Consider the following 23,105-nt stretch of genomic DNA (forward strand, 5'->3'; position numbering starts at 1 on the left):
CACACAGCAGCCCAGCTGCTGGGTGCCTGGGAAGAAAGGCATTCTCTCCGTCCTCTGCCACGGCTCCACTGTGGTTTCCTAGGGTTTCCCCTTTTACCAGACAGACCAGGAAGGAGGAAGAGGGACATTCAGCCTCAGGGCTGCTGAACTCCAGCACCTCAGAGTAGACAGGCTTCAGCCAAAAGGAAACACACCCTGGCTTCTAGATCCACACCAGACTTCTCCCTACACTTTCAGGGACCTTCCTGAGAACTCTTTTTTAAATGATCACTAGTGTGAGGAATTCATAAAACCACAGATCATAAGGAAATAAAGTTAAATGCAGAACCCAGTTTTAGCCTGCTTAGGAGATTGGTTTTATTAGATTGAATGAGCTGCGATAGATGCTTTCCTAAGTCAAGTACGTGTGTGCTTAGTTGCTCGGTGTGTCCAGCTCTTTGGACCCCATGGACTGTAGCCCATCAGGCTCCTCTCTCCATGGGATTCTCCAGGCAAGAATACTGGAGTGGGTTGCCATGCCCTCCTCCAGGGGTCTTCCTGACCCAGGAGTCAAACCCAAGTCTCTTGCATCTCCTGCATTAGCAGGCAGATTCTTTTTTTACTGCTGCGCCATCTGGGAAGCCTTTCATAAGTTAAGAAAAACCAAATATTGGTAAATTCACTGATTCAAGCGATATTCAGAAATCCTTCAATTATGGATTCTCTGTCTTCTCTTCCAAACTTTAACCTACGCCTGATCTTACTCTTTGGCTCCTCAGAATTCACCTTCAAATTCCACTCTCTGTCTTGAAGCCAGGCTTCCCAAGTGGCTCAGTTGATAAAGAGTCCACTTGCAGTGCAGGAGACGCAAGCAGATGCAAGTTTCCCAGGTCAGAAAGATCCCCTGGAGGAGGGAATGACAACCTCCTCCAGTATTCTTGCCTGGAGAATCCCATGGACAGAGGAGCCTGGCAAGCTACAGGCCATAGGTCACACAGAGTTAAACCTGACTGTGCAACTGAACATGTATGCACATCCTGAAGCCAGTTGAGTCCCTGCTAAGTTTCTCTAGTTAACCCAAAGTCCATTCCATGAAAGTTCATTGAACATCTTTTCTGAACCATGGACTGAACAAACTGCTGCTTATATGAGGGCAGAGGGAAGTCTGTCCTTACCTTTGTGGAGCTCATAGAAGAGGGAGAATGGGTTTTAAAAATATGTGTGATCAATCTGGTGATATAAATATGTCCAAAGTGCTATAGAGAATAGAGGAGCATCATGCTTGGGGAAGAAATGAGGAAGGTTTCAAAGAAGAGTCAATATTTGGACTTTGCCTGAAGGATGTATAAGATTTCCTGAACAAGCTAGGGCAGGAAAGTATCATAGGCAGGCAAATGCAAGTCCTAGAGTCTGGGCAGATAAAGAGAGACGCATGTTCTGAGAAAGGGCCAATAGTTTAAAAGGGCTCAGTGATAGGAAGCAAGGACATATGTGGCGATGGTGTCAGATCTTATAGCCATTTCCTTCCTTTATCATGCGGGTGAGCCACAGACATTTTCCTAATCAGGGAAAGAACATGTTTGTTCTTGATGCTCATTTTTGAAATATAATTTTGCAAACTTCAAGAGAGCTTGTTCTCTTTCAGTGATTTGTGAGACTAGAAGGGAGGATCAAAGAAAATGAGTAGGACATGTAGGCTTTAAAAATTATCTTTAGGACTTCCCTGGTGGTCCAGAGGTAAAGAATCTACCTGCCAACGCAGGGGACACGAGTTTGATGGCTGGTCTGGGAAGATTGCACATGTTGTGGGGTAACCAAGATCACGTGCCACAACTACGGAAGCCCATGTGTCTAGAGCCTGTGCTTCTCGACAAGAGAAGCCTCCACAATGAGAAGCCTGCACAGCACAATGATGAGTAGCCCCCACTTGCCACAACCAGAGAAAGCCTGTGAGAAGCAACAAAGACCTAGCACATGCATGCATGCCAAGGTGCTTCAGTCATGTCCAACTCTTTGTGACCCTACAGACTGTAGCCCACCAGGCTCGTCTGTCCCGTGGGATTGTCCAGGCAAGAATACTGGAGTGGGTTTCCATGCCCTCCAGAGGATCTTCCTGACCCAGGGATCGAACCCGTGTCTCCAGTGGCTCCTGCACTACAGGCGGATTCTTTGTGACTGAGATACTGGGGAAGTCCCCAAGTCTCAGCGCGGCCAACAATAAATGAATAAATAAATAATAAAAATACTTTATATATAAAATAATATTTTTATTGTTTTCTCTGCTTGCAAAAGAAATATAGATTCATTCTAAGCAACTCCAACATTATAGAAATATACAACATAGAAACCAACTGCTGTAATCCAAACTCCCAGACCCAAACACACTGTTACTACACCAATGTGCTGGTCTAGGTTCCTTTAGACTCTTATTTCAATGTACAAACCAAAATACAATTTTCTCCATACCAGTTAATAAATACACAGCAAGCTCAGTTTTAATGGCTATGTAATATTCCATTGTGTTAATGTACTGTGATTTAGTAGATCAATCCTTACTTTGTGGGCATTTGAGCTGTTTTCAGTTTTTTAGGATTATAAACAATGCCAGGATGAACACCATTTTTACATAAATCTTTCCAAAATGTGTTTCTATAGGATACATTCTTAGAACTCTTTCAAGGAACTGACATGAAGAAATGATAATTTTTCATTTTAATAGATATTGCCGAATTGCCATTATAAAGGTTGTATCAATTTATATCCTAACGGTATATGTAGGTCCCAATCTCCCTAGGAGTGGGTGGGGCTCTACAGGCAGTCTGTTCTAATCAGAGAGACTGCAGAACCTCGAAACACTTCATTCAGTTCTGTGAATGTCTGTAGTTCACATGTCCCTGGGGTGTCTAATAAATTAACATGAAGAGCAGCTCGAAGGTTTGCCCAAAAGAGGCCACATTTACGCCTATCCTGGGGCCATTCCAAGTATGCCTTCTTTTCCATGAGAGCTTTCAGCTTAGGATATCTGGTAGGGATGCAGTAAAGTGGAATGGGTTCCAGTAAGATAAGAATTATGTAATCAAGACTTTCATGGAAGAGACTGCAGTGAGCAAAGTAGGGTTCATAATGGCACCATTCAGTCTGGACAAAGCTGGGAGACAAAACAAAGATGGACTTGTAGCTTTTCTCAATGCAGTTTATGGTATCTTCAGTCATGCTCTGGCCAGGGTCAGAGTTTCCCTCATGAAGGCAAATCAGAACAGAACCATCTTCTTTCTCTAGACTGGGAATCAATTCATACTTCACCCAGGCAGAATCGTGTTCACTGTATGAAATAAATACATGGAATTGGACACTTCTTTTGAGTTGCTCCTGAGTTGTCTTCCTAACCCTGAGCCATGTCTGAGTCCATTGACATAGCATTCTGAGATACCAGGGCAAATCAAAGTGGAGGCAGCAGAAGGCCACAGCCATACCCAGAACGAGCATGATAACCACAATGGTGACAATCAGCAAACCTGTGTTGCAGGATATTTCTGGAAGATGAACATCCTTTAACTGAGTGCCCTTTAGATTCGAAGGGTATTCACAGATGTATGAATCTGACCATCCAACCATCATGCCCTCTGAGTATTTTCCAAGCTGAATGAAATCTCTTAATTCACAAGTACACCGGAATGGATTTCTTCCTGCATTTAGAGTTTTAACTTCCTGGCAGCTCTGGAAAAAATCCAGAGATGAGCTGAGAATTAAGTTCATTTCAACGTTCAGAACTAAGAGTCTTCTGAAATGACTGCACCCAGGAAGATCAGTTAGAAAATTAAATGCAAGATTTAACTCTCGCAAAGATGTCAGGTGAGTAATCTCTTTAGGGACAGTTTGAATTTTGTTGCTATTCAGGTCCAGTATTTGAATGTTTCTAGGCAAGCACCTGAAAACAGAATCAGCAAATTTGTTGAACGACAAGTTCATGGTGACCAAGGTTTCTGGCCACAAGCAATTTTCGTCATTTTCATGTTGTAACAGATTTTCACTCAGATCTAAGTGCCTCAAGGATGTGTTGCTGGCAAAGTAACTCACTAAGGAAAGTGTCTCCAATTTATTGTCCTTCAAGATGAGAGTTTTCAAATGAGGCAATTGGATAGATTTTTTAAACACATCATCTGTTAAGATATTATTAGCAAAATTTAAATATTGGAATCTTGTAGGATACATGGGGAACAGCATGTGAGGCATTTGTGCATCTGATATTGTCAGGTTTTCTATATCCATTTTGGTAAAAAGCAAGTAGACGCTCTCCTGGGGGATATTAAAAATTCTAAAATGTACATGTTCCAGTTTTATAGTTCTCATTACAGTATTTGAGTAGTCAAACGAATTGTGGTCAAGATAAACCTTACCTCCAAAGGTCACATGTTGAATCTGGAAGTACTCTACTGACGTATGCCAAACCAATTGGAAGATGAGGAAAAGATCATCCCAGGATAAGTCAACTTTATTAAGTAACAGAATGGATGTCTTGGCATTCTCTAAAATAAGATTTTGTTGAGACCCATAACTTGTAAACTGGCTCTTTTGCAAATCTATATTAGTGACTTCTAATATTTTTGAAGTTTTGATTCCATCATGCAAAAGAACCCAGAAATTTGTGTTCACTGGTAACACAATATGAAGTTTTGTTGTGTTTAAGATGGGCAGGCTACCTTCTTCATAATGAGATAGAGTTCTCAATCCTAAGAACACAGTATTTAGATGGAAATGAGCAATTTTCTGAAAATCTGATTTTTGTATTTTTGCCCCACTCAAACCTAGGGTTTCCAGGTGTGACATGTTGCCAGTCTCCACGCAAATAGGCACGGTGTCAAAGTCATTGAAGGACAGATCTAAGTGTCTGAGACCCGCCAGTGAGAACCAGGCTACACTCTTCAGTCTGTTGTTAGACACGTCTAAGTATCTTAACTCCTTGTTGAATTCAAAGGTCTTGATATCCAGCTCTTGGATTCTGTTGTGGCATAGAATCAGAACTTTCAGTTTAGAGATAGAATGAAAATCTGAATGCTGGAGTTGAGAAAGGAGATTATAGGACAAATCCAGTGTGGTTGTAATTGGGGTCAAGTCTTCAGGAACCTTTCTTAAAGACATGCTGGAGAAGTTGGCAGTCAATTCTCTTTCTTCTGGCAGCTCTGAAGCCCCACTAAGCACAGACGTAACAATACTACAAAATATGTAAATGCTTCTGATATGTCTCATTGTAATTCCAAGGATTTTATCACTGGTTCACCTCAGATGAATTTTATCACACATTACCTCACATGAACGAGGAAGATGAATTCAAATCCTGGGAAGACAACATACTGTTAGGTGGTTATATGATTTGTTAAACCCTGTAGGACTTTTCTTTAATGCCAACATCTGATTATATTCACCAAGAATTTGGAATAGGGTCCCAACCCATTTACTGAATCTTTGACTTCATCTCAGAGGTTGGCTCATAGTTTTCCAAGCCAGTTGCTGTGTTACACCCCCATCAGTGAGACAAGTCAAGATTCCCCAAAGGGAGATAGATACCTCATAATTGGCAGAAGTGCCTCTCACCCAGTTCAAACAAGGAACAGCATTGCCAGGTCATGTTCAACAATCCCCACCACCACCACCACTACATTCCTTTCCAATAGCCTGAAAGCTTTAGGAAGATTTAAAGAAATTTTTAAAAATTAAGACAAAAGGGAAGGTACAGAGATTTTTCCATATCCCTCCTGCCCCAACACATGCACAGCCTGCCCCATTATCAACCCCTCCCCCCAATCAGAGTGATGCATTTGTTACAATTGCTGGACCTACACTGACTCATCACTGTCACCCAAAGTCCATAGTTTATGCTATGCTTAATTCTTGGTGGTGTACATTCTAAGGTTTTGGACAAATGCATGATGACATATATCCATCTTGTCTGGTAGCATCTCCACACCACATTGACTCTCCTGCAAATGAGCCAGTGGCCATTTGATGTCTTTTTGGACAGCAGCTACCATTCACTGATATTCCATACACTGACCCTTAAAACCACTGCCTTGTAAGGTAAGTGCTATCACTATTCAGCCTTTATAGGTATAGAATGTGGTTCTTAAAGAACCTGTGGTTCTTAAAGAGGTCCTGAAACTGCACCACAGTCACAAACTTAATTCACGGTGAGGGCAGAACCTGGGCTCTTAACCACTCTGCTATCTTGTCTTCCTAGGATGAGTCAAGATAAATCTGCTTTCAAATATGCTATTAATACATGAATCATGATAAAATTGTATCTCTCTAGGTCATATTGATTCTTCAATGTTCCCTTAAACACAGTTCAAGAAATCCAGCAATTAAATCTGCAAGTGCTGCCCGACTTAGGTTTTAGATCAGTTACTTACAAGGACTGACTTGGATGAAGCCATTTAGTTAAGCACTGTCTTGTTGAAGCTACCATATTTAGGAGTCACTTGTTGTAGCTCCCTACCTATGTTCTACCTAATGTATTGATACTATTGCACTTAGAATGAAATCCAGGCTCCAAATGCTGAACCATAGCATCCTCCATGTGCTGCTATTGCTTCCTTCTGGGATCTCATTTCATATCGGTCTTCTCTTGGCCCTCTGCACTCCAATCACACTGCCCCTCTCTTTGTTCCTTGGCTACATCATCTTGCCCCGACCTCAGCTTGGCATGCTCCTCTCTCATCCTTCCTTGGCCAGATCTTATCATTTAGGTCTTGACTTAAACTCTATCTCCTCTAAGAAACCTGGTTTGACCACTTAATCTAAAGAGGCCATTTAGATTAACTTGCTGTTCATTCTCTTCATCCTGTTTTATTTCTCTACAAACTAGAGCACTGACCACTATCTGAAACTTTTGTTCATTTATTTATTTGTTGACGACCACTCCCACCTCTCACCCCCATGAGAGAAGGGGTCTGACAATCTCGCTCACCTCTGCATTCCAAGCAGAGAGATAGTGCCTAGTACATGGCATGTGCTTAGTAAATATACATTATATGTATATAAGTAGCTTAGTGGTCTCAATATTGTATTTCGCTTCCCTGGTTGCTCAGAGGTTAAAGCGTCTGCCTGCAACGCGGGAGACCTGGATTCGATCCCTGGGTCGGGAAGATCTCTTGGAGAAGGAAATGGCAACCCACTCCCGTATTCTTGCCTGGAGAACCCCATGGACGGAGGAGCCTGGTGGGCTACAGTCCACAGGGTCGCAAAGAGTTGGACACGACTGAGCGACTTCACTTCACTTAGCACAGTATGGTATATAATATGCTCTCAAAATATATATCAAATGAATTAATTGGAGTTATGAATTCCTGTTATAATGTAGTACATGATGATTAGAGAATGAGTTTAGTGATAGAAATTAATACGTCTGGGTTTCAGTCCAATCTTAACTTCTCACTGACCGTGATAACTTAGATTATTCATTTAACTGCTGAAAGGTTCTGTTTTCTCATTTGTAACATGGGTTTTGTGCAAAAGCATTAAAGAGATAATATATATAAACCACTTGAGCTCCCCTGGTGGCTCAGATGGTATCATGCCTAGCATGTCACAAATGGTAGCAGTTATCAGGGCCAAGACTAGGGTGGTTTCAGCACAGATTTTGAGAGGCACCAAGAAACTTGTTAGTCAAGATAAATAATATTTTAATAAAATTCTAAAGTAAAATTAATGTAAAACCCACAATGAAAAAAATATCAAAAAACATTTTCCATAAAGACAGGATTAGTACTACTTTTTTCCTTGACTTTTCTTCTTCTCAGGCTCCACTATGGCTTGTAGGATACTGGCAGTTTATAGACATTAAGATGATGAGGTGTTTTTTAACATTATTATCTCAAAGAGTACTTCAATTCATAAGAACTCATCTTAAGTTGCTCCTATGTCTAGGAGCTAGAACCCTTGAAAAGTGTAGCAAAACCTAACCCACTTGCTTTATCTGGAATCCTGTAAGTTGAGATATTATAGCTTTCATGTTTTACTCATCTCTTCTCTTTTTTACCAAATAATACAATCTCATCTGAAACTTTATTCTAAAGAAGTAAGCGGAACTGACTCTAAACTTCTCTTAATATAATAGAAAGGTCCTCTCTCTCAGGCAATGCATATAAATTATGCCATTTCATTTAAACATTTTAAAAAGTAGGATGTAAACTTTGATGAAAGATGCAATCAATAAACACATTTTTATTATGGTCATGCTACTCTTACTGGCTGCTGAAAGCAGGTGAAAAACAGAATGATTTTTTTTTAATAGCTTATGATTGAAAAGTCCAAGTCAAAAGACACCACAAAATGAAATGACAATCGGTGGCTTGCCAAATACTTAATCTAATCTCTCTTTTCCAAATGATGCAAAAAAAAATGGAGAAAGGAATAAGAATGACTGACATTTTATGAGTGTTTCCTGTTTCTCTGGCACTGAAATAAATGCTTTCCATACATTATTTTGTTCAATCTTCTCAACAACCCAACAAAATGATGGATATTTTTATCCCCATTTTGCAAATGGAGGAGCTAAAACCAGAGGTTAAGTCACTTGCCCAAGGTGAGCCAGTGAATAATTGCTAGAGCATAAATTTGAACCCAGACCTATCTCGTCCCTTCAGAATGCAAACCGAAAGCATTTCAAACTCTGAAATGAAATAGCATAGAGTGTGATTACCGAGACTAATTCCATTGGCAGGGTTAGTGCTACTGTGGTCTCTTCCTCACTTCCTACATACGTGCCTCTCTCGAAGCTATCTATGCTCTGCTAGGGGTCATGAATTTCAAGAAACCAGAAAAAGGAAACACAAACTCTCAAGCAACTGCAGGACAATTCCTCAGATCAGCAGTGGTCAATACTAAGCCCAATGTCACTCACTAGTCATTAACCTTCAGATTAGTATAGGCAAAGTAATAAACACTAAAAATCTGAACAAGGCTACTTTCTTCCCATCTATGGAACAAGGATGACTAATCTGAAAATCTGAATAAATCTTTTCCTCCCATTTTCTTCAGAACAGACCCACACAGCCCTTCTCTCTTTTTCATGAGTGTTACAGCAGTCAAAGCTAGAGTTCTTACCCTCAGGCCTGCAGCGGCTCCACAGAGCTGCAGGTATGGAAGATTGATGCACAGGACCAGAACTGGCTGCAGAAGTGGCTGAATCAAGCTTTTCTGTGAAGCGTACCCTCCTTTGCCCTCTGCTGCATGCTGGTGGCATTACATGTTGCATGAGTTCATACAATCTTAGGTTATTTTTTAAAGAATTGCACTGAAATACTGGTGGCTCAGATGGTAAAGAATCTGACTGCTACCCACTCCAGTATTCTTGCCTGGAGAATTCCATGGACAAAGGAGCCTGGTGGGCTACTACTGTTCATGGGGTCAACTTGGACATGACTGTTCAACTAACACACACATAAAGTAAAATTTGCCAGTTTAGCCATTTTAAGTGTACAGTTCAGTGGCATTAAGTATGATACATTTACAAAGCTGTTCAATCATTAGTGCCATCCATCTCCAGTACACATATTCTATAGAGCCCTCTCATAAAATCAAATAAAATAAACACTTTCGTTTTTTTGTGTCCAAAGACATATTCTTCCCTTTCCCAGAGCCCAGCATTCTTAAACATTTTACACTCCCAGTGAATGGGGAATTTTTCTTTACTTATGTTTAAATTTAATTTTCAGAAACAAGTCAAGCCAACTTAGAAAATGGTGAATCTGGTCCAGACAGAAGAAAAAACTTCCCCAGGACCATTCTCCAGTAAGAGATGGAGTCAGGATTTGAAACTGAGTCTATCTGACTCCAACGCCCAAAATTTTCACTACTTCAGGTGCCTAAGGGTTTGTATACTATTCCTTCTGCCCTGGAATTTCTAGAATCTTTAAATCTTTATTTGCAATCAGCAGTAAGAATAGTAGGCTCAGAACTGTATGTGCTGATATCTTTGGCTAGTGGTGATTTTTTATTCCCTTCAAAAATATTTCCCTTTTTTTTCCTTCCCTTTTTCTCCCTCTCCTCTTACTTTGGGCTTCAGTGATATCTGACCCGATATTCTTCTACCTCTGTCTGTCTGTCTGTCTTCCTCTCTCTCTCACACACACATACTCAGTCAGTCACTCGTATACATTTCTTCCCTCACGCTTTCCCCTGATCTCAAACTTCTTCGTGCCGTATTTATGCCTTCGTATATAACTTGAAACCAACAGAGAGCTTTGGATTACCTCAAGTGGTGGAGGTTTATTTTAAAGACACTACAGGTAAAGAGAGAAAGAGCCCCCAGGAAGTGAGGAGGCTCAGCAGCACAGGGCCAGGCTTCACAAAGACCTGGAACACTGACTCCTCAGGACTCCCTGAGGCAGCCCTGATGCCCACCTTGCTGCACCCGCCTAAGTGGGCAAGGGCTGTTCTCTACTCTAGTTTCTCTTTGACTCTTTCTGCTTCACGTTTGAATCCTAGCTTCTCTTTCCTGCTGCCTTTGCTTCTGTTTCTTCCTACTTTCTGCCTTTCTCAGTGTCTTGACTTAAGGGCGGAGCTGAGCCTCATTGTGTGGGTACTTCCCCCAAGCTAAGAAATCTGACTTGGCTCTTTGTCTCATCATCCAAAATGGAACATCTCTATTGGTCAGAGGACCCCCGGACCACCTAAGAGTCTACAGGCCTATTTTCTCTCTTGCCGTTGGTAGGGCTAAGTCCCCAGTGCAGACCGGTAGGAAAATCACATGACCCAAGTCAGCCCACCTGAAGGAGGTGCTTTCCCCCTAAAGCTCTTGCAGTATAGCACATAGTCTGGTGTGGAAAATATGTTGTTTTGGTAGAGCTCTAGTTTAATTATAAATATCAGTAAGAGAAAATAGTCACAAGTTTTTCCTGAATTTTTGAAAAAAAAAAAAAAAATCCTCACGTGGGCTTCCCTGGTGGCTCAGAGGTTAAAGCCTCTGCCTCCAATGCGGGAGTCCTGGGTTCGATCCCTGGGTCAGGAAGATCCCCTGGAGAAGGAAATGGTAACCCACTCCAGTATTCTTGCCTGGAGAATCCCATGGACGGAGAAGCCTGGTAGGCTACAATCCACGGGGTTGCAAAGAGTTGGACATGACGGAGCAACTTCACACTTTCCTGAATTTTTGAAAAAAAAAAAAAATCCTCGAGTGATTAGGGATTTCAAATTGTTCATCATTCATTTACTTCACTCGATGAGTATAAGGTGGGGAGAAAATTTTAAAATTTTGCAAAAGCTGGGGTGGTCTTTACCACTGAGCCACCAGGGGAAGTGAAAGTGAAAGTCACTCAGTCATGTCTGACTCTTTGCGACCCCAAGGACTACACAGTCCATGGAATTCTCCAGGCCAGAATACTGGAGTGGATATCCATTCCCTTCTCCAGGGGCTCTTTCCAACCCAGGGATCAATCCCAGGCCTCCCACATTGTAGGCGGACTCTTAACCAGCTGAGCCATAAGAGAAGCCCAAGAATACTGGAGTGGGTAGCCTATCCCTTCTCCAGTGGATCTTCTCAACCCATGAATCGAACCGGGGTCTCCTGCATTGCAGGTGTGTTCTTTACCAACTGAGCTATCAGGGAAGCCGAAGCCACCAGGAAAGGCCCAAACAAATAAGTAGTGGAAGCCTAATAATTTTGCAGAGATTTGGTTCTTTATTACTAAAGACTAGAGGAGCATTGTCCAATAGAATACCGAAAGAAGGCAAGTCATATAAGTAACTTTAAATTGTCTAGTAAACAAGTTTAAGAAGACAAAAATTAATTGTGATTATTTTGTTTACTCTAATACATCAAAATGTTCACATGTAATATAAAAAACTACTAACATAATATTTTACATTATTTGTTTCGTAGAATAATGTGTATTTAACACTTACAGCACATTTCAATTCAGATTCGCCACATTTTAATAACTCAGTAGTGACACATGGTTAGTGGCTGCCATAGTGAACAGATAGGGTTAGAGTTTTAAGTTAATAAATGGCCATGCTACAATTAACCAACAAACTGAAACTCTAATTCACCACAAAATATTTCCCGATAACGCCAAATACTGCTATTTCTCATTTCCTCACCTCGCTGTTTCCAGCTTTGGCTCCCTTTCTCAGCTAACCCTGTTCAATCTACAAATGATCCTGTTGTAGAAACATCTATCAGAACCTGTGTCCTCAGAAATTTATCCTTAAGGCTTTAGGGGCAAGAAAGGGTAAAAAATCTATACCTCTATCTCTCTATATGTAGATAGAAATCTCTGTCTATATATGTAGACAGCCCGGGACGATCTAGACTGAACATGATGAGCAGCTCATCTCCAGCTCCACATGTGGTGACAGAAGATAATGAAGAGAACAATAACTGCAATAGTAATAAACTGACATCATCATACGAGCTAACATTTATCGACCTTTTGCTTTGGGCCAGGCCCTGTTTTTTTGACATTACACATATTAACTCATTTAATGCTCCTAACAACAGGATGAGACTATTTTACACCCAGGGCAACAAAGCAGAGAGGCATTACATAACCACTCAGGGTGGCTAGAAGGAGGTGGAAGAGGCAGAACCCAGGCTGAGCTAGCCTGTCCTGGGAGTGTCCTGCCCATTGTGCACCTCCAGCCCTAGAGTGAATAGCCAGACCCGGGCTTTCCACACATTATACCTCTGGTTTCTTAACAACCCTATAAGCAAGGTATGGTTTTTATGCCATTTTCCAGATGACTAAAAGGAGGTTGGAAGAGGTTGAAGAATTCATCTGAGGACACAGTTTATAGAGAAATTGAGCCACGCTTTAATTCCAGGATACATAGGCACAGAACCCAGCTTCACAACACTTATTCTCTACTGCTCCCACCTCTAACAGAGACCTGGTTTTGTTCTCCTAAACCTCATTTCTTTTTTGCTGTTGTTGGTTGTAAAATTTTTTTTTAATAAATTTTATTTTTACTCTAATTTACTTTACAATAATGTATTGGTTTTGCCATACATTGACATGAATCTGCCACGAGTGTATATGAGCTCCAAATCCTGAATCCCCCTCCCACCTCCCACCCCATATCATCTCTCTGAATCATCCCCATGCACCAGCCCCAAGCATCCTGTATCCTGTATTGAACATTGACTGGTGCTTCGATTCTTACATGATAGTATATATGTTTCAATGCTGTTCTCCCAAATCATCCCACCCTCTCCCTCTCCCTCAGAGTCCAAAAGTCCGTTCTATACATCTGTGTCTCTTTTGCTGTCTCGCATACAGGGTCATCATCACCATCTTTCTAAATTCCATATATATGTGTTAGTATACTGTATTGGTGTTTTTCTTTCTGGCTTACTTCACTCTGTATAATTGGCTCCAGTTTCATCCATCTCATTAGAACTGATTCAAATGTATTCTTTTTAATGGCTGAGTAGTACTCCATTGTGTATATGTATCACAGCTTTCTTATCCATTCGTCTGCTGATGGACATCTAGGTTGCTTCCATGCCCTGGCTATTATAAACAGTGCTGCAATGAACATTGGGGTACACGTGTCTCTTTCAATTCTGGTTTCCTCGGTGTATATGCCCAGCAGTGGGATTGCTGGGTCATAAGGCAGTTCTATTTGCAATTTTTTAAGGAAATCCACACTGTTCTCCATAGTGGTTGTACCAGTTTGCATTCCTACCAACAGTGTAAGAGGGTTCGGTTGTAAAATTTTTAAGCACAGAAAAATGTAAAAGCAAAAGCAAGCATCAAGCACAGGCAAGTGCTGATAATGCTTGTGTATATTTTCATCTAGACTTTTTTCTCCGCATATTTTAAACATATTGAAACCATCCTGTACATACTATTTGGCATCCTATGCTTTCCATTTATGTTGTAATATAAGCATTCCCTTAAGTTAATGAGTAAACGTCCTCTACAATTTTTTTTTAGGTTGTGGTAAAAAAACACATAACACAAAATTTACCATCTTAACTGTATACAGTACTTTTAATAATTGCAAAATATGTCGCTAAATGAACCCAGCACATCCTTCCACTGCTGGAAATTTGAAGTGTTTCAAAATTTTCACTGTTAACAAGAAGTCTGCAATCAACATGAAAGTGAAAGTCACTCAGTCGTGTCCAACTCTCTGCGACCCCATGGACTACACAGTCCATGGAATTCTCCAGGCCAGAATACTGGAGCGGGTAGCCTTTCCCTTCTCCAGGGGATCTTCCCAAACCAGGGGTCGAACCCAGGTCTCCCGTATTGCAGGCAGATTCTTTACCAGCTGAGCCACAAGGGAAGCCCAAGAATACTGGAGTGGGTAGCCTATCCCTTCTCCAGCGGATCTTCCCAATCCAGGAATCAAACTGGAGTCTCCTGCATTGCAGGCAGATTCTTTACCAACTGACCTACAAGGGAAGGCTTGTGGAGAAATATTTGTTCACATTTCAACTTATTTCCTCAGGATAGATTTCCAGAAGTGGAATTACAGGTCAAAGGCTGCGATTTTATTCACATACACACACACACATACACACACATATATATATATAAAATCCAAATTACTTGGCCCTCCTATTATCATGGGCTGTAATCCGTCAGGCTTCTCTGTCCATGGGATTCTCCAGGCAAAAATACTGGAGTGGGTGGCCATGCCCTCCTTCAGGGGATCTTCCTGGCCCAGGGATCAAACCTGCATCTTTTATGTCTCCTGCATTAGCAGATAGATTCTTTACCCCTAGTGCCACCTAGGAAGCCCCACCTTATCACTACGTAAACATGTCCATTTCCCTGCATCTTATTAATATAAGAAACTGATAAAAATGGAACTATTTTAATCTCCATTTGGTCGAGAACCCTGGAGTGAAGTGTGAGACTGGATAACTACAACCCTTCGCTGACTTCTAGTTAATAGAAGCGATTGGAGAATCTGAAAGGAGTTAAGGATTGGAAGAGTGTTTTGGAGAGCATTTTTAGTATATTATGAATTCCCTCTTACCTCAATCCTCGGAAAAGGGGCTTCAACAGAACCACTTGGAAAGGTGGCCATGTGAACTCTGCCCGTAGGGGGACATATTGTAACCAATCTTTAACTCATAACTGGAAATCTAAAGGTCTTGGCTAACAACTCTAAGGGTTGTTCTTCTTCAGTCGCCCAGTTGTGTCCATCTCTTTGTGGCCCCATGGACTGCAGCATATCAGGTCTCCCTGTCCCTCACCATCTCCCGGAGTCTGCCCAAGTTCATGTTCGTTACATCGGTGATGCCATCCAGCCATGTCATCCTCTAACACACTCTTCTCTTTCTGCCCTCAATCTTTCCCAGAATAGGGGACTTTTCCAATGAGTCATCTGCATGCATCAGATGACCAAAATACTAGAGCTCCAGCTTCAGCATCAGTCCTTCCAGTGAATATTCAGGGTTGATCTTCTTTAAGATTGACTGGTTTGATCTCCTTGCTGTTTAAGGGACTTTTAGGAGTCTTCTCCAGTACCATAATTCGAAGGCATCAATTCTGTGGCGTTTTGCCTTCTCACAACCATACATGACCATTGGGAAGACCATAGCATTGACAATACAGATTTTTCAAATAATGAATTTAGGCTTGGAAAGATCTAGTAAATTATCCAGCACCATTCACATATAAGTAATAGAGTTAGCGTTACAACCCAGACATTGAGAAGCAGAGCTTACATTCATCCAATCTGCAATGTTTCTCTCCTTTACATGTGACATCTTTCTTATTTTCCTTACTATTCATACATATTTGTTCACATTTTGAACTGATTCTTCATCTCCCAACTTGGAATTCTTCAGCAGGAGTTTCTACAAATACAATTTCAAGCTCCTAGTAAACTCCTTAAGACCACTGACAAGATCAGTTATTTCCATAAAGGATTGATCTAACTTCTCCAAGTCTTGAATTGGTTCAATAAACTTTAACTGACTTTATGACTCCATTTTAAGGATTTCTTTTAGACTCACAAGAAGTAACCAGTTGAATTGTGCTCCCCAAAATTCTTCTGCTGACGTCCTAAACCCCAGTACCTCATAATGTCACTTTATTTGGAAACGTAGTCAGGTAGTATATCAGTTCAGACTGGGTTGTCAGGATGCGCCATAATCCAATGTGATTGGTGTCCTTATAAAAAAGGGAAATTTGGACACAGACAGGCATAGAGGGAAGACCATGTGAAGAAACACAGAGACATACAGTCATCTATAAGCCATGGGGAAGAGGCCAGGAGCAGATCCTTCCCTCCACCACTCGAGGGAACCAGCCCTGCTGGAAACTTGATATTGGGCTTCTACCTTCCAGGACTGAGAGACAATACATTTCTGTTGTTTAGGCCACCCAGGCTTGGAGCCCTACCAAACTGATGCACGATTAGTACTAGTAATTGAAACTTGGTTGTGAAACCTTAAGGTTCAATCATCCTAGAGAAAACAGGAAAATCCAGCTGTAATGACTGTTGCAACATCCCTTACAGAACGAGTGCTTTCATAATTTTTAGCATATATTTCACGGTTTCAATTTGCTTTCTACTATTAATTCTCATAGAAGTATAAATGATAACTTTCATATAGCCCTATATTCTAGTCAAGACTAGGCTATTCTAGTCAATCCCTAGACTTCTAGTCAAGTCTCCATAGCTTGACTTTCAAACCCCTGACAATATGTTTTAATAATATTTAATAATATATTAAATATTTAACAATATTTAATAATATTCAATATTGTTGGTTTCTGCCAAACATCAGCATCAATATGAATCAGCCATAGGTATATCAATGACAACATGATCTTAATATAACTTTGCATATTTACATTTCACTGTTGCTTTTCATAAATTTCATGGTCCAGTCAAATTAAGACAACAGTCCCAGAATAGGCCTGGGGTATTCCTGTCTCTTCCTCTATACATTATTCTATTTAGAATGGCCTTTCCATTCTTCATCTACATATTGAAAAATCCAAAGTTTGTCTTCTTTCAAGGCCCAGAGAAAAAACCATCACTTCTAAGAAGATTTTTTTCACTCAATCTAAATGGTCTCTGAACTTCCATTTATATTTTTGTCTCATTGATTTTTATTTTAGTTATCTGGATGCATGTAATGTCTTATGATTGATTGTAAGTTTTTTCGGGCAAGAAACAACTAGTATATGTAAGTGTTACTTGGGTTTTTCCTCCCAAAATGAAGACTCGGACAAGAGCTTTGTGTGTAGGTCATTCATTTTGAAGAAATAATCTCGGGGCCCCAGAAATAGGGGCCTGAGAGGAATGAACAGGAAGAATAGAAAACCATCCAAGAGTGAATTATTGACCTGGTTACTCCTGCCGCTGCTGCTGCTGAGTTGCTTCAGTCGTGTCCGACTCTGTGCGATCCCATTGCCGGCAGCCCACCAGACTCCGCCATCCCTGGGATTCTCCAGGCAAGAACGCTGGAGTGGGTTGCCATTTCCTTCTCCAATGCAGGAAAGTGAAAAGTGAAAGTGAAGTCACTCTGTTGTGTCTGACTCTTAGCAACCCCATGGACTGCAGCCTGCCAGGCTCCTCCATCCATGGGATTTTCCAGGCAAGAGTACTGGAGTGGGTCGCTAGTGCCTTCTCCGTGGTTACTCCTAGGAGTGAGTAAATTTCAATTCCACTGGGGATTCTGAGGAATGGTCTAGACTATGCCTCATTTAATGGCTCCCCTCCCTTTAGAGATCAAGGATCTCTTCAAGGGATACACATTCAGTACTTTCAGTTTTGTACGTATACCAGAAGAGCTAAGCAGGTTTCTATAACCATCGTGTAACAGCGCTACTAGTGACATTATAGGGCATAAACTGAGACGTAGGGAGCAGCTATGACAAGGTGCGACTGTGACAAGTCAGTGCACACCTGTCTAGAACTGGCTGTCATGCAGTATGACCGATGAAGATAGAAAATAGCTGATAAAATAAAGCTGAGCAAAAAATCTGATGAAGCCCATTCCTTGCACTGCTCCAATCTGTTCTTACCCTATTTAAGTGGTTTTCCAAAAGACAGGGATGCTGTGTGTAGAAGCAGGACACATTGGCTCCATTTCTTCTTATGATCAAAAGGGCAAATGTGCTTCTGCATGCCAGCTCAGATAACTAGAATCTCAGCAAGATCTCCGGCCACAGCAAACCAGACTCAAGTACATTTGGCTTGCAATGTAACACATCCATGGTTTGGGACCCTGAGACAAGTATGCAACTACAAGTAGTTTATTTCAGAGGTGATCTTGGAAACACCCTTGGAGGAATGAGACTATGGAACAAAAGGAGAAAGAAAGCCAATAAAGTCATTTCTACCATAGAAAGTCAGAACTTTCCCATTCTACTGGGAGATTCAGGGAGAAGGTAAAGCAGACCCCAAGTTTGTCAACCCAAAATGGGAGAGAAAGCTGGGTTATTTATCTGTCAATTCAATTTCCAACATTGGCTGAGGGAAGCTTCCAAGGACAACCTCCAGCATATCTGAATTGCCCTTCATATGGACCAAGTGGCTCATCATGGCCAAGACAAAATTCCTTCAGGTGAAGAATCTCCAGCATTAACAATTAACAGCCTTCAACATGCAGAGAAAAATGCTGAATGGAAATGAGGAGGACATAATCTCTTTAGAAATCTGCTATAGAAACTCAAGCACAAGCCGGAAACAGGATCGCCAGGAGAAATATCAATAACCTCAGATATGCAGATGACACCACCCTTACAGCAGAAAGTGAAGAGAAACTAAAGAGCCTCTTGATGAAGGTGAAAGAGGAGAGTGAAAAAAGCTAGTTTAAAACTCAGCATTCAAAAAGTGAAGATAATGGAATCTGGTCCCATCACTTCATGGCTAATAGACGGGGAAACAATGGAAACAGTGACAGACTTTATTTTCTTGGGCTCCAAAATCACTGCAGATGGTGATGGCAGCCATGAAATTAAAAAACAATTGCTCCTTGGAAGAAAAGCTATGACAAACCCAGAGAGCATATTAAAAAGCAGAGACATTACTTGGCTGACAAAGGTCTGTCTAGTCAAAGCTATGGTTTTTCCAGTAGTCATGTATGGATGTGAGAGATGGACCATAAAGAAAGCTGAGCGATGAAGAATTGATGGTTTTGAACTGTGGTGTTGGAGAAGACCCTTGAGAGTCTCTTGCACTGCAAGGAGATCTAATCAGTCAATCCTAAAGGAAGTCAGTCCTGAATATTCATTGGAAGGACTGACGCTGAAGCTGAAACTCCAATACTTTGACCATCTAATGCCAAGAACTGACATTGGAAAAAACCCTGATGGTGGGAAAGATTGAAGGCAGGAAGGAGAAGGGGACGACAGAGGATGTGATGGTTGGATGGCATTACTGACTTGATAGACATGAATTTGAGCAAGCTCTGGGAGTTAGTGATGGATAGGGAAGCCTGGCATGCTCTAGTCCATGGGGTTGCAAAGAACTGGACACGACTGAGTGACTGAACTAAACTGAACTGATAGAAACCCAGCTACAGTTGCAAAAGGCATGAAGTTTTCTAACATTGACCCTGATTGGCACACAGGAACATATATCAACTGAAGTTGTTTGAACAGGTGCTTCTCTTGATTACATCAATAAATTTCAGTCCTAGCAGAGAAATAGGTGAATCCCTTTTGTGTTAGAAATTAACTGTTTCAATTGAAATTATATCATGAGGAACTGGGGGCCTGAAAAGACATACACACTTTTTAAATTAATTATATATAATTATTTTATTTGTGGCTGTGCTGGGTCTAGGTTGCCATGTGGACTTTTCTCTGGTTGTGGTGAGCAGGGGCTTCTCTCCAGTTGCAGCTCAAGGGCTTCTCACTGCAATGGCTTCTCTGTGTTATGAAGCATGGGCCCCAGGGCTCACAGGCGTCAGTAGTTGTGGCACTTGGGCGCTGTAGTTGCAGCTCCCGGGTTCTAGAGTGCAGGCTCAGTAGTTGCGGTGCTTGGGTTTAGCTGCTCTGCAGCATGTGGGATCCTCCCAGACCAGGGATCAAACCTATCTCTCCTGCACTGGCAGGCTGATTCTTTACTGCTGAACCATGAGGGAGACCTCATATTTTTATCTACATCCTAAATTCAAAATCATGTTCATATCCATGTCGATGCAAAATAAGGTCATTGTTAGAGCCCCCAAAACCAGCAACATTTTCCCAAACGCAGCAGAGGATAAATTTTAAATCTCTGTGTAACGTACTTCTGCTGCTTTTCCCATCAGTTTAATATTAATGGATGCTCTTAGGTTAGCCCAGAAAAGTCCGTGTTTACTCTTCTCCTTGGGCCATTCCAAATAAGTTCTCTGTGCCATGAGAGCTCTTAGCTTGTGGTAGCTGCTAGGAATGGAATATTGTGGAATGGGTTCCAGCAAGATCAGGATTAAGTTATCAGATCCTTCATGGAAGAGATTGTGGTGGGCAAAGTAGAGTTCATAATGGCACCACTCGCTCTGGACAAAGTTGGGAGACAAGACAAAAATGGACTTGTAACTTTTCTCAATGCAGTTGATGATATTTTCCACGATGCTCTTGCCAGCAACAAAGTTTCTCTCATGGAGACAAATCCTTATATCTTCTTTTTCTAGGTTTGGTATTAATTCATTCTTCACCCAGGCAGAATCGTGCCCACTGTATGAAATAAAAGCATGGAACTGGAGAGTTCTTTGGCGTTCTTCCAAGGGTACATTCCTGGCCCTGCGCCGGGTCTGCGTCCACTGACACACCATCCTGAGGTACCAGGGCAGATCCAGGTAGATACAGAGGACAGTCACAGCAACAGCCAGCACCAGCCCAGGGACCACAATGGTGACAATCAGCAGAGCTGTGTTGCAGGATAGCTCAGATACGTGGAAGTCCTTCAGAGGGGTTCCCTTGTAGCTTTCCGGATAGTCACACTTATAAGACTCAGGCCAGCCCTCTACCACGTCACTTGATACTTGGCCTACACTTTGGATAAACTCTCTTAGCTCACAGGAACATTGGAATGGATTGTTCCCTGCTTTGAGGGACCTAATCTTCTGGCAGCTCTGGAAGAAATCAGCTGATGGACTGGAAATTGAATTATAGTCAATGATCAGTATGGAAAGGCTGCTAAGGATACCACATCCAGGAAGGTGGGCTAAAGAATTGGAAGCAAGGTTGAGTTCTTGCAAGGTTTCTAGACCAGTGACATCTTTAGGGATGCTCCTTATTCTGTTATTGTGAAGATCAAGAACCTTGATCTGAGGAGGTAAACAACTGAAAACAGAGTCAGTAAGTATATTTGAAGACATATTTAAACTTAATAAATTTCTGGCCCAAGGGCAATTTCCTTCACTTTCATCATACGCCAGGGAATTCTGGCTAACATCCAGTTGTTGTAGAGACTTCATTTCCTGGGTCATATGAACTATGTTTATAAGTTCTTTTAATTGATTCTTTTGTAAGATAAGTGTCTTCAAATTAGCCAAATTTGTACAGTTTTTGAAAACTGTGTCTGTTAGGAGATTACTGGAAAAATTCAAATACAGAAATGGGCTAATTTGGGACGGGCAGACCATGTGGACCATGTGCGCAGCAGACACTGTGAGATGTTGGATGTTCATATTTGACAATATTTTATAGACATGACCTTGTGGAAGACTGAACACATCATGGACAACTTTGTGTATAGACAAGGCCTTCAGTGAAGTGTCAGAATAATCAAAATCTCTAGAGTCAAGGTAACCTTGTAGTTTCACATTTGAAATGGAAAAATACTCAATGTTTGTACGCCAAACCAACTGGAGGATCGTAATGAAGGAATTCCAAGTTATTTCAATGTTGTTTAAAGTAAGATTTGATAACCTTGAGTTCTTTTGAAGTTTGGACAGAACATTTTCGAAATAAGAACACCCATTATCATCAAGCACACATTTGATATTAGACAGTTCCAGACTCACTGTGGTGCTGACTGACACGTCCAAATTAAAATGGAATTCCTTTCCTGTGGGGAAAACAACGTGCAGGCTCTGTGTCTTAAGGTCTTGAAGGCTCTCAGCATCTTCTCTTTCCCCATAAGTATCTCCTAAGACCAATAAAACCTTGCTGATGTGCAAACGAGTGATTGACTGCACACTGGATTTTTGTAACTGTGTGGCACTCAACCCCAGAAATTCTAGTTGAGACATGTTGCCAAACTCTTGGCATATGGGCAGGGCATCAAATGCATTAAATGAGAGGTCTAAGTGCTTGAGGTTCAGAGTAGGGTGGCAAGAAATCTTCTCCAAATTGTTGTGGGACAAATCCAAGTATTCCAGTTCCTGGTTGAATTTAAAAACACTCAAGTCAAGATACTGGATTCTATTATGAGAAATTATCAAAATCTTCAGCTTTGATAGTGAGAGGATGTCAGGCGTCTGAAGCTCAGAAATATAGTTGTATGATATATCTAAGATGGTTGTTTCCAGGGATAAGTCTTTGGGAACATAGGTGAGACCTCTTTTTGACCTGTCAATTAAAAATTCACTTTCATCAGATAATTGAGTTCTGATCTCAAGTATTAATATAAAGATGATGGCAAAATAGAAGATGCTAGAATTCTTTTTAGTCATTTTGTAACAGTTGACATTCCTGAGGGTAGTTGCTATTCTTCAGAGCATCTTGATACAGTACTTATCCTAGGGGTAAAAAAGTCAGCATTAAATGACTATATTAAATTAAGCATGACTGACATTAAACATTTTTTTACTAGAGACTCATTAAATGAAAGCTACATTCTTGGGAGTCACACAACCTGAAACCAGGAAAATACACACATTCATAAACAGTTATACTGCTGCTGCTGCTAAGTTGCTTCAGTTGTGTCCGAATCTGTGTGACCCCATGGACTGCAGCCTACCACGCTCCTCTGTCCATGGGATTTTCCAGGCAAGAGTACTGGAGTGGGGTGCCATTGCCTTCTCTGAACAGTTATATTACCTCTAATCAAATAACTTTTAATATGGATATGTAATGGATTGAATGGTGACCCTCCCAAAAAAGATATGTCCACCTCTTAACCATGTCCTAATCTCCTAATTGAATATTATCTAATTTAGAAAATGGAGAAGGCGATGGCACCCCACTCCAGTACTCTTGCCTGGAAAATCCTATGGA

At 41.2% G+C, this 23,105-nt stretch overlaps 2 protein-coding genes across 2 annotated transcripts; both read right to left on the reverse strand.

Annotated features, from left to right (window-relative positions):
- Nucleotides 2,232–9,149, reverse strand: TLR10 (toll like receptor 10). The gene is made up of 2 exons (XM_005681504.2): nucleotides 9,082–9,149; nucleotides 2,232–5,314 (listed from the first exon to the last, which is right to left on the reverse strand). The coding sequence occupies exon 2, from the start codon at nucleotides 5,224–5,226 to the stop codon at nucleotides 2,788–2,790; it is 2,439 nt and encodes an 812-aa protein (XP_005681561.2). The 5' UTR covers nucleotides 5,227–5,314; nucleotides 9,082–9,149; the 3' UTR covers nucleotides 2,232–2,787.
- On the reverse strand, nucleotides 20,171–22,364 carry TLR1 (toll like receptor 1; the record flags this gene model as incomplete). Its single annotated transcript, NM_001285605.1, is given in 3 exon segments — nucleotides 20,171–20,614; nucleotides 20,616–20,621; nucleotides 20,624–22,364. Coding segments are annotated over 3 exon segments (2,191 nt in total), but the record flags the coding sequence as incomplete, so codon positions are not given.

Source organism: Capra hircus, chromosome 6 (assembly GCF_001704415.2).
Source record: "Capra hircus breed San Clemente chromosome 6, ASM170441v1, whole genome shotgun sequence".
Lineage (NCBI taxonomy): Eukaryota > Metazoa > Chordata > Mammalia > Artiodactyla > Bovidae > Capra > Capra hircus.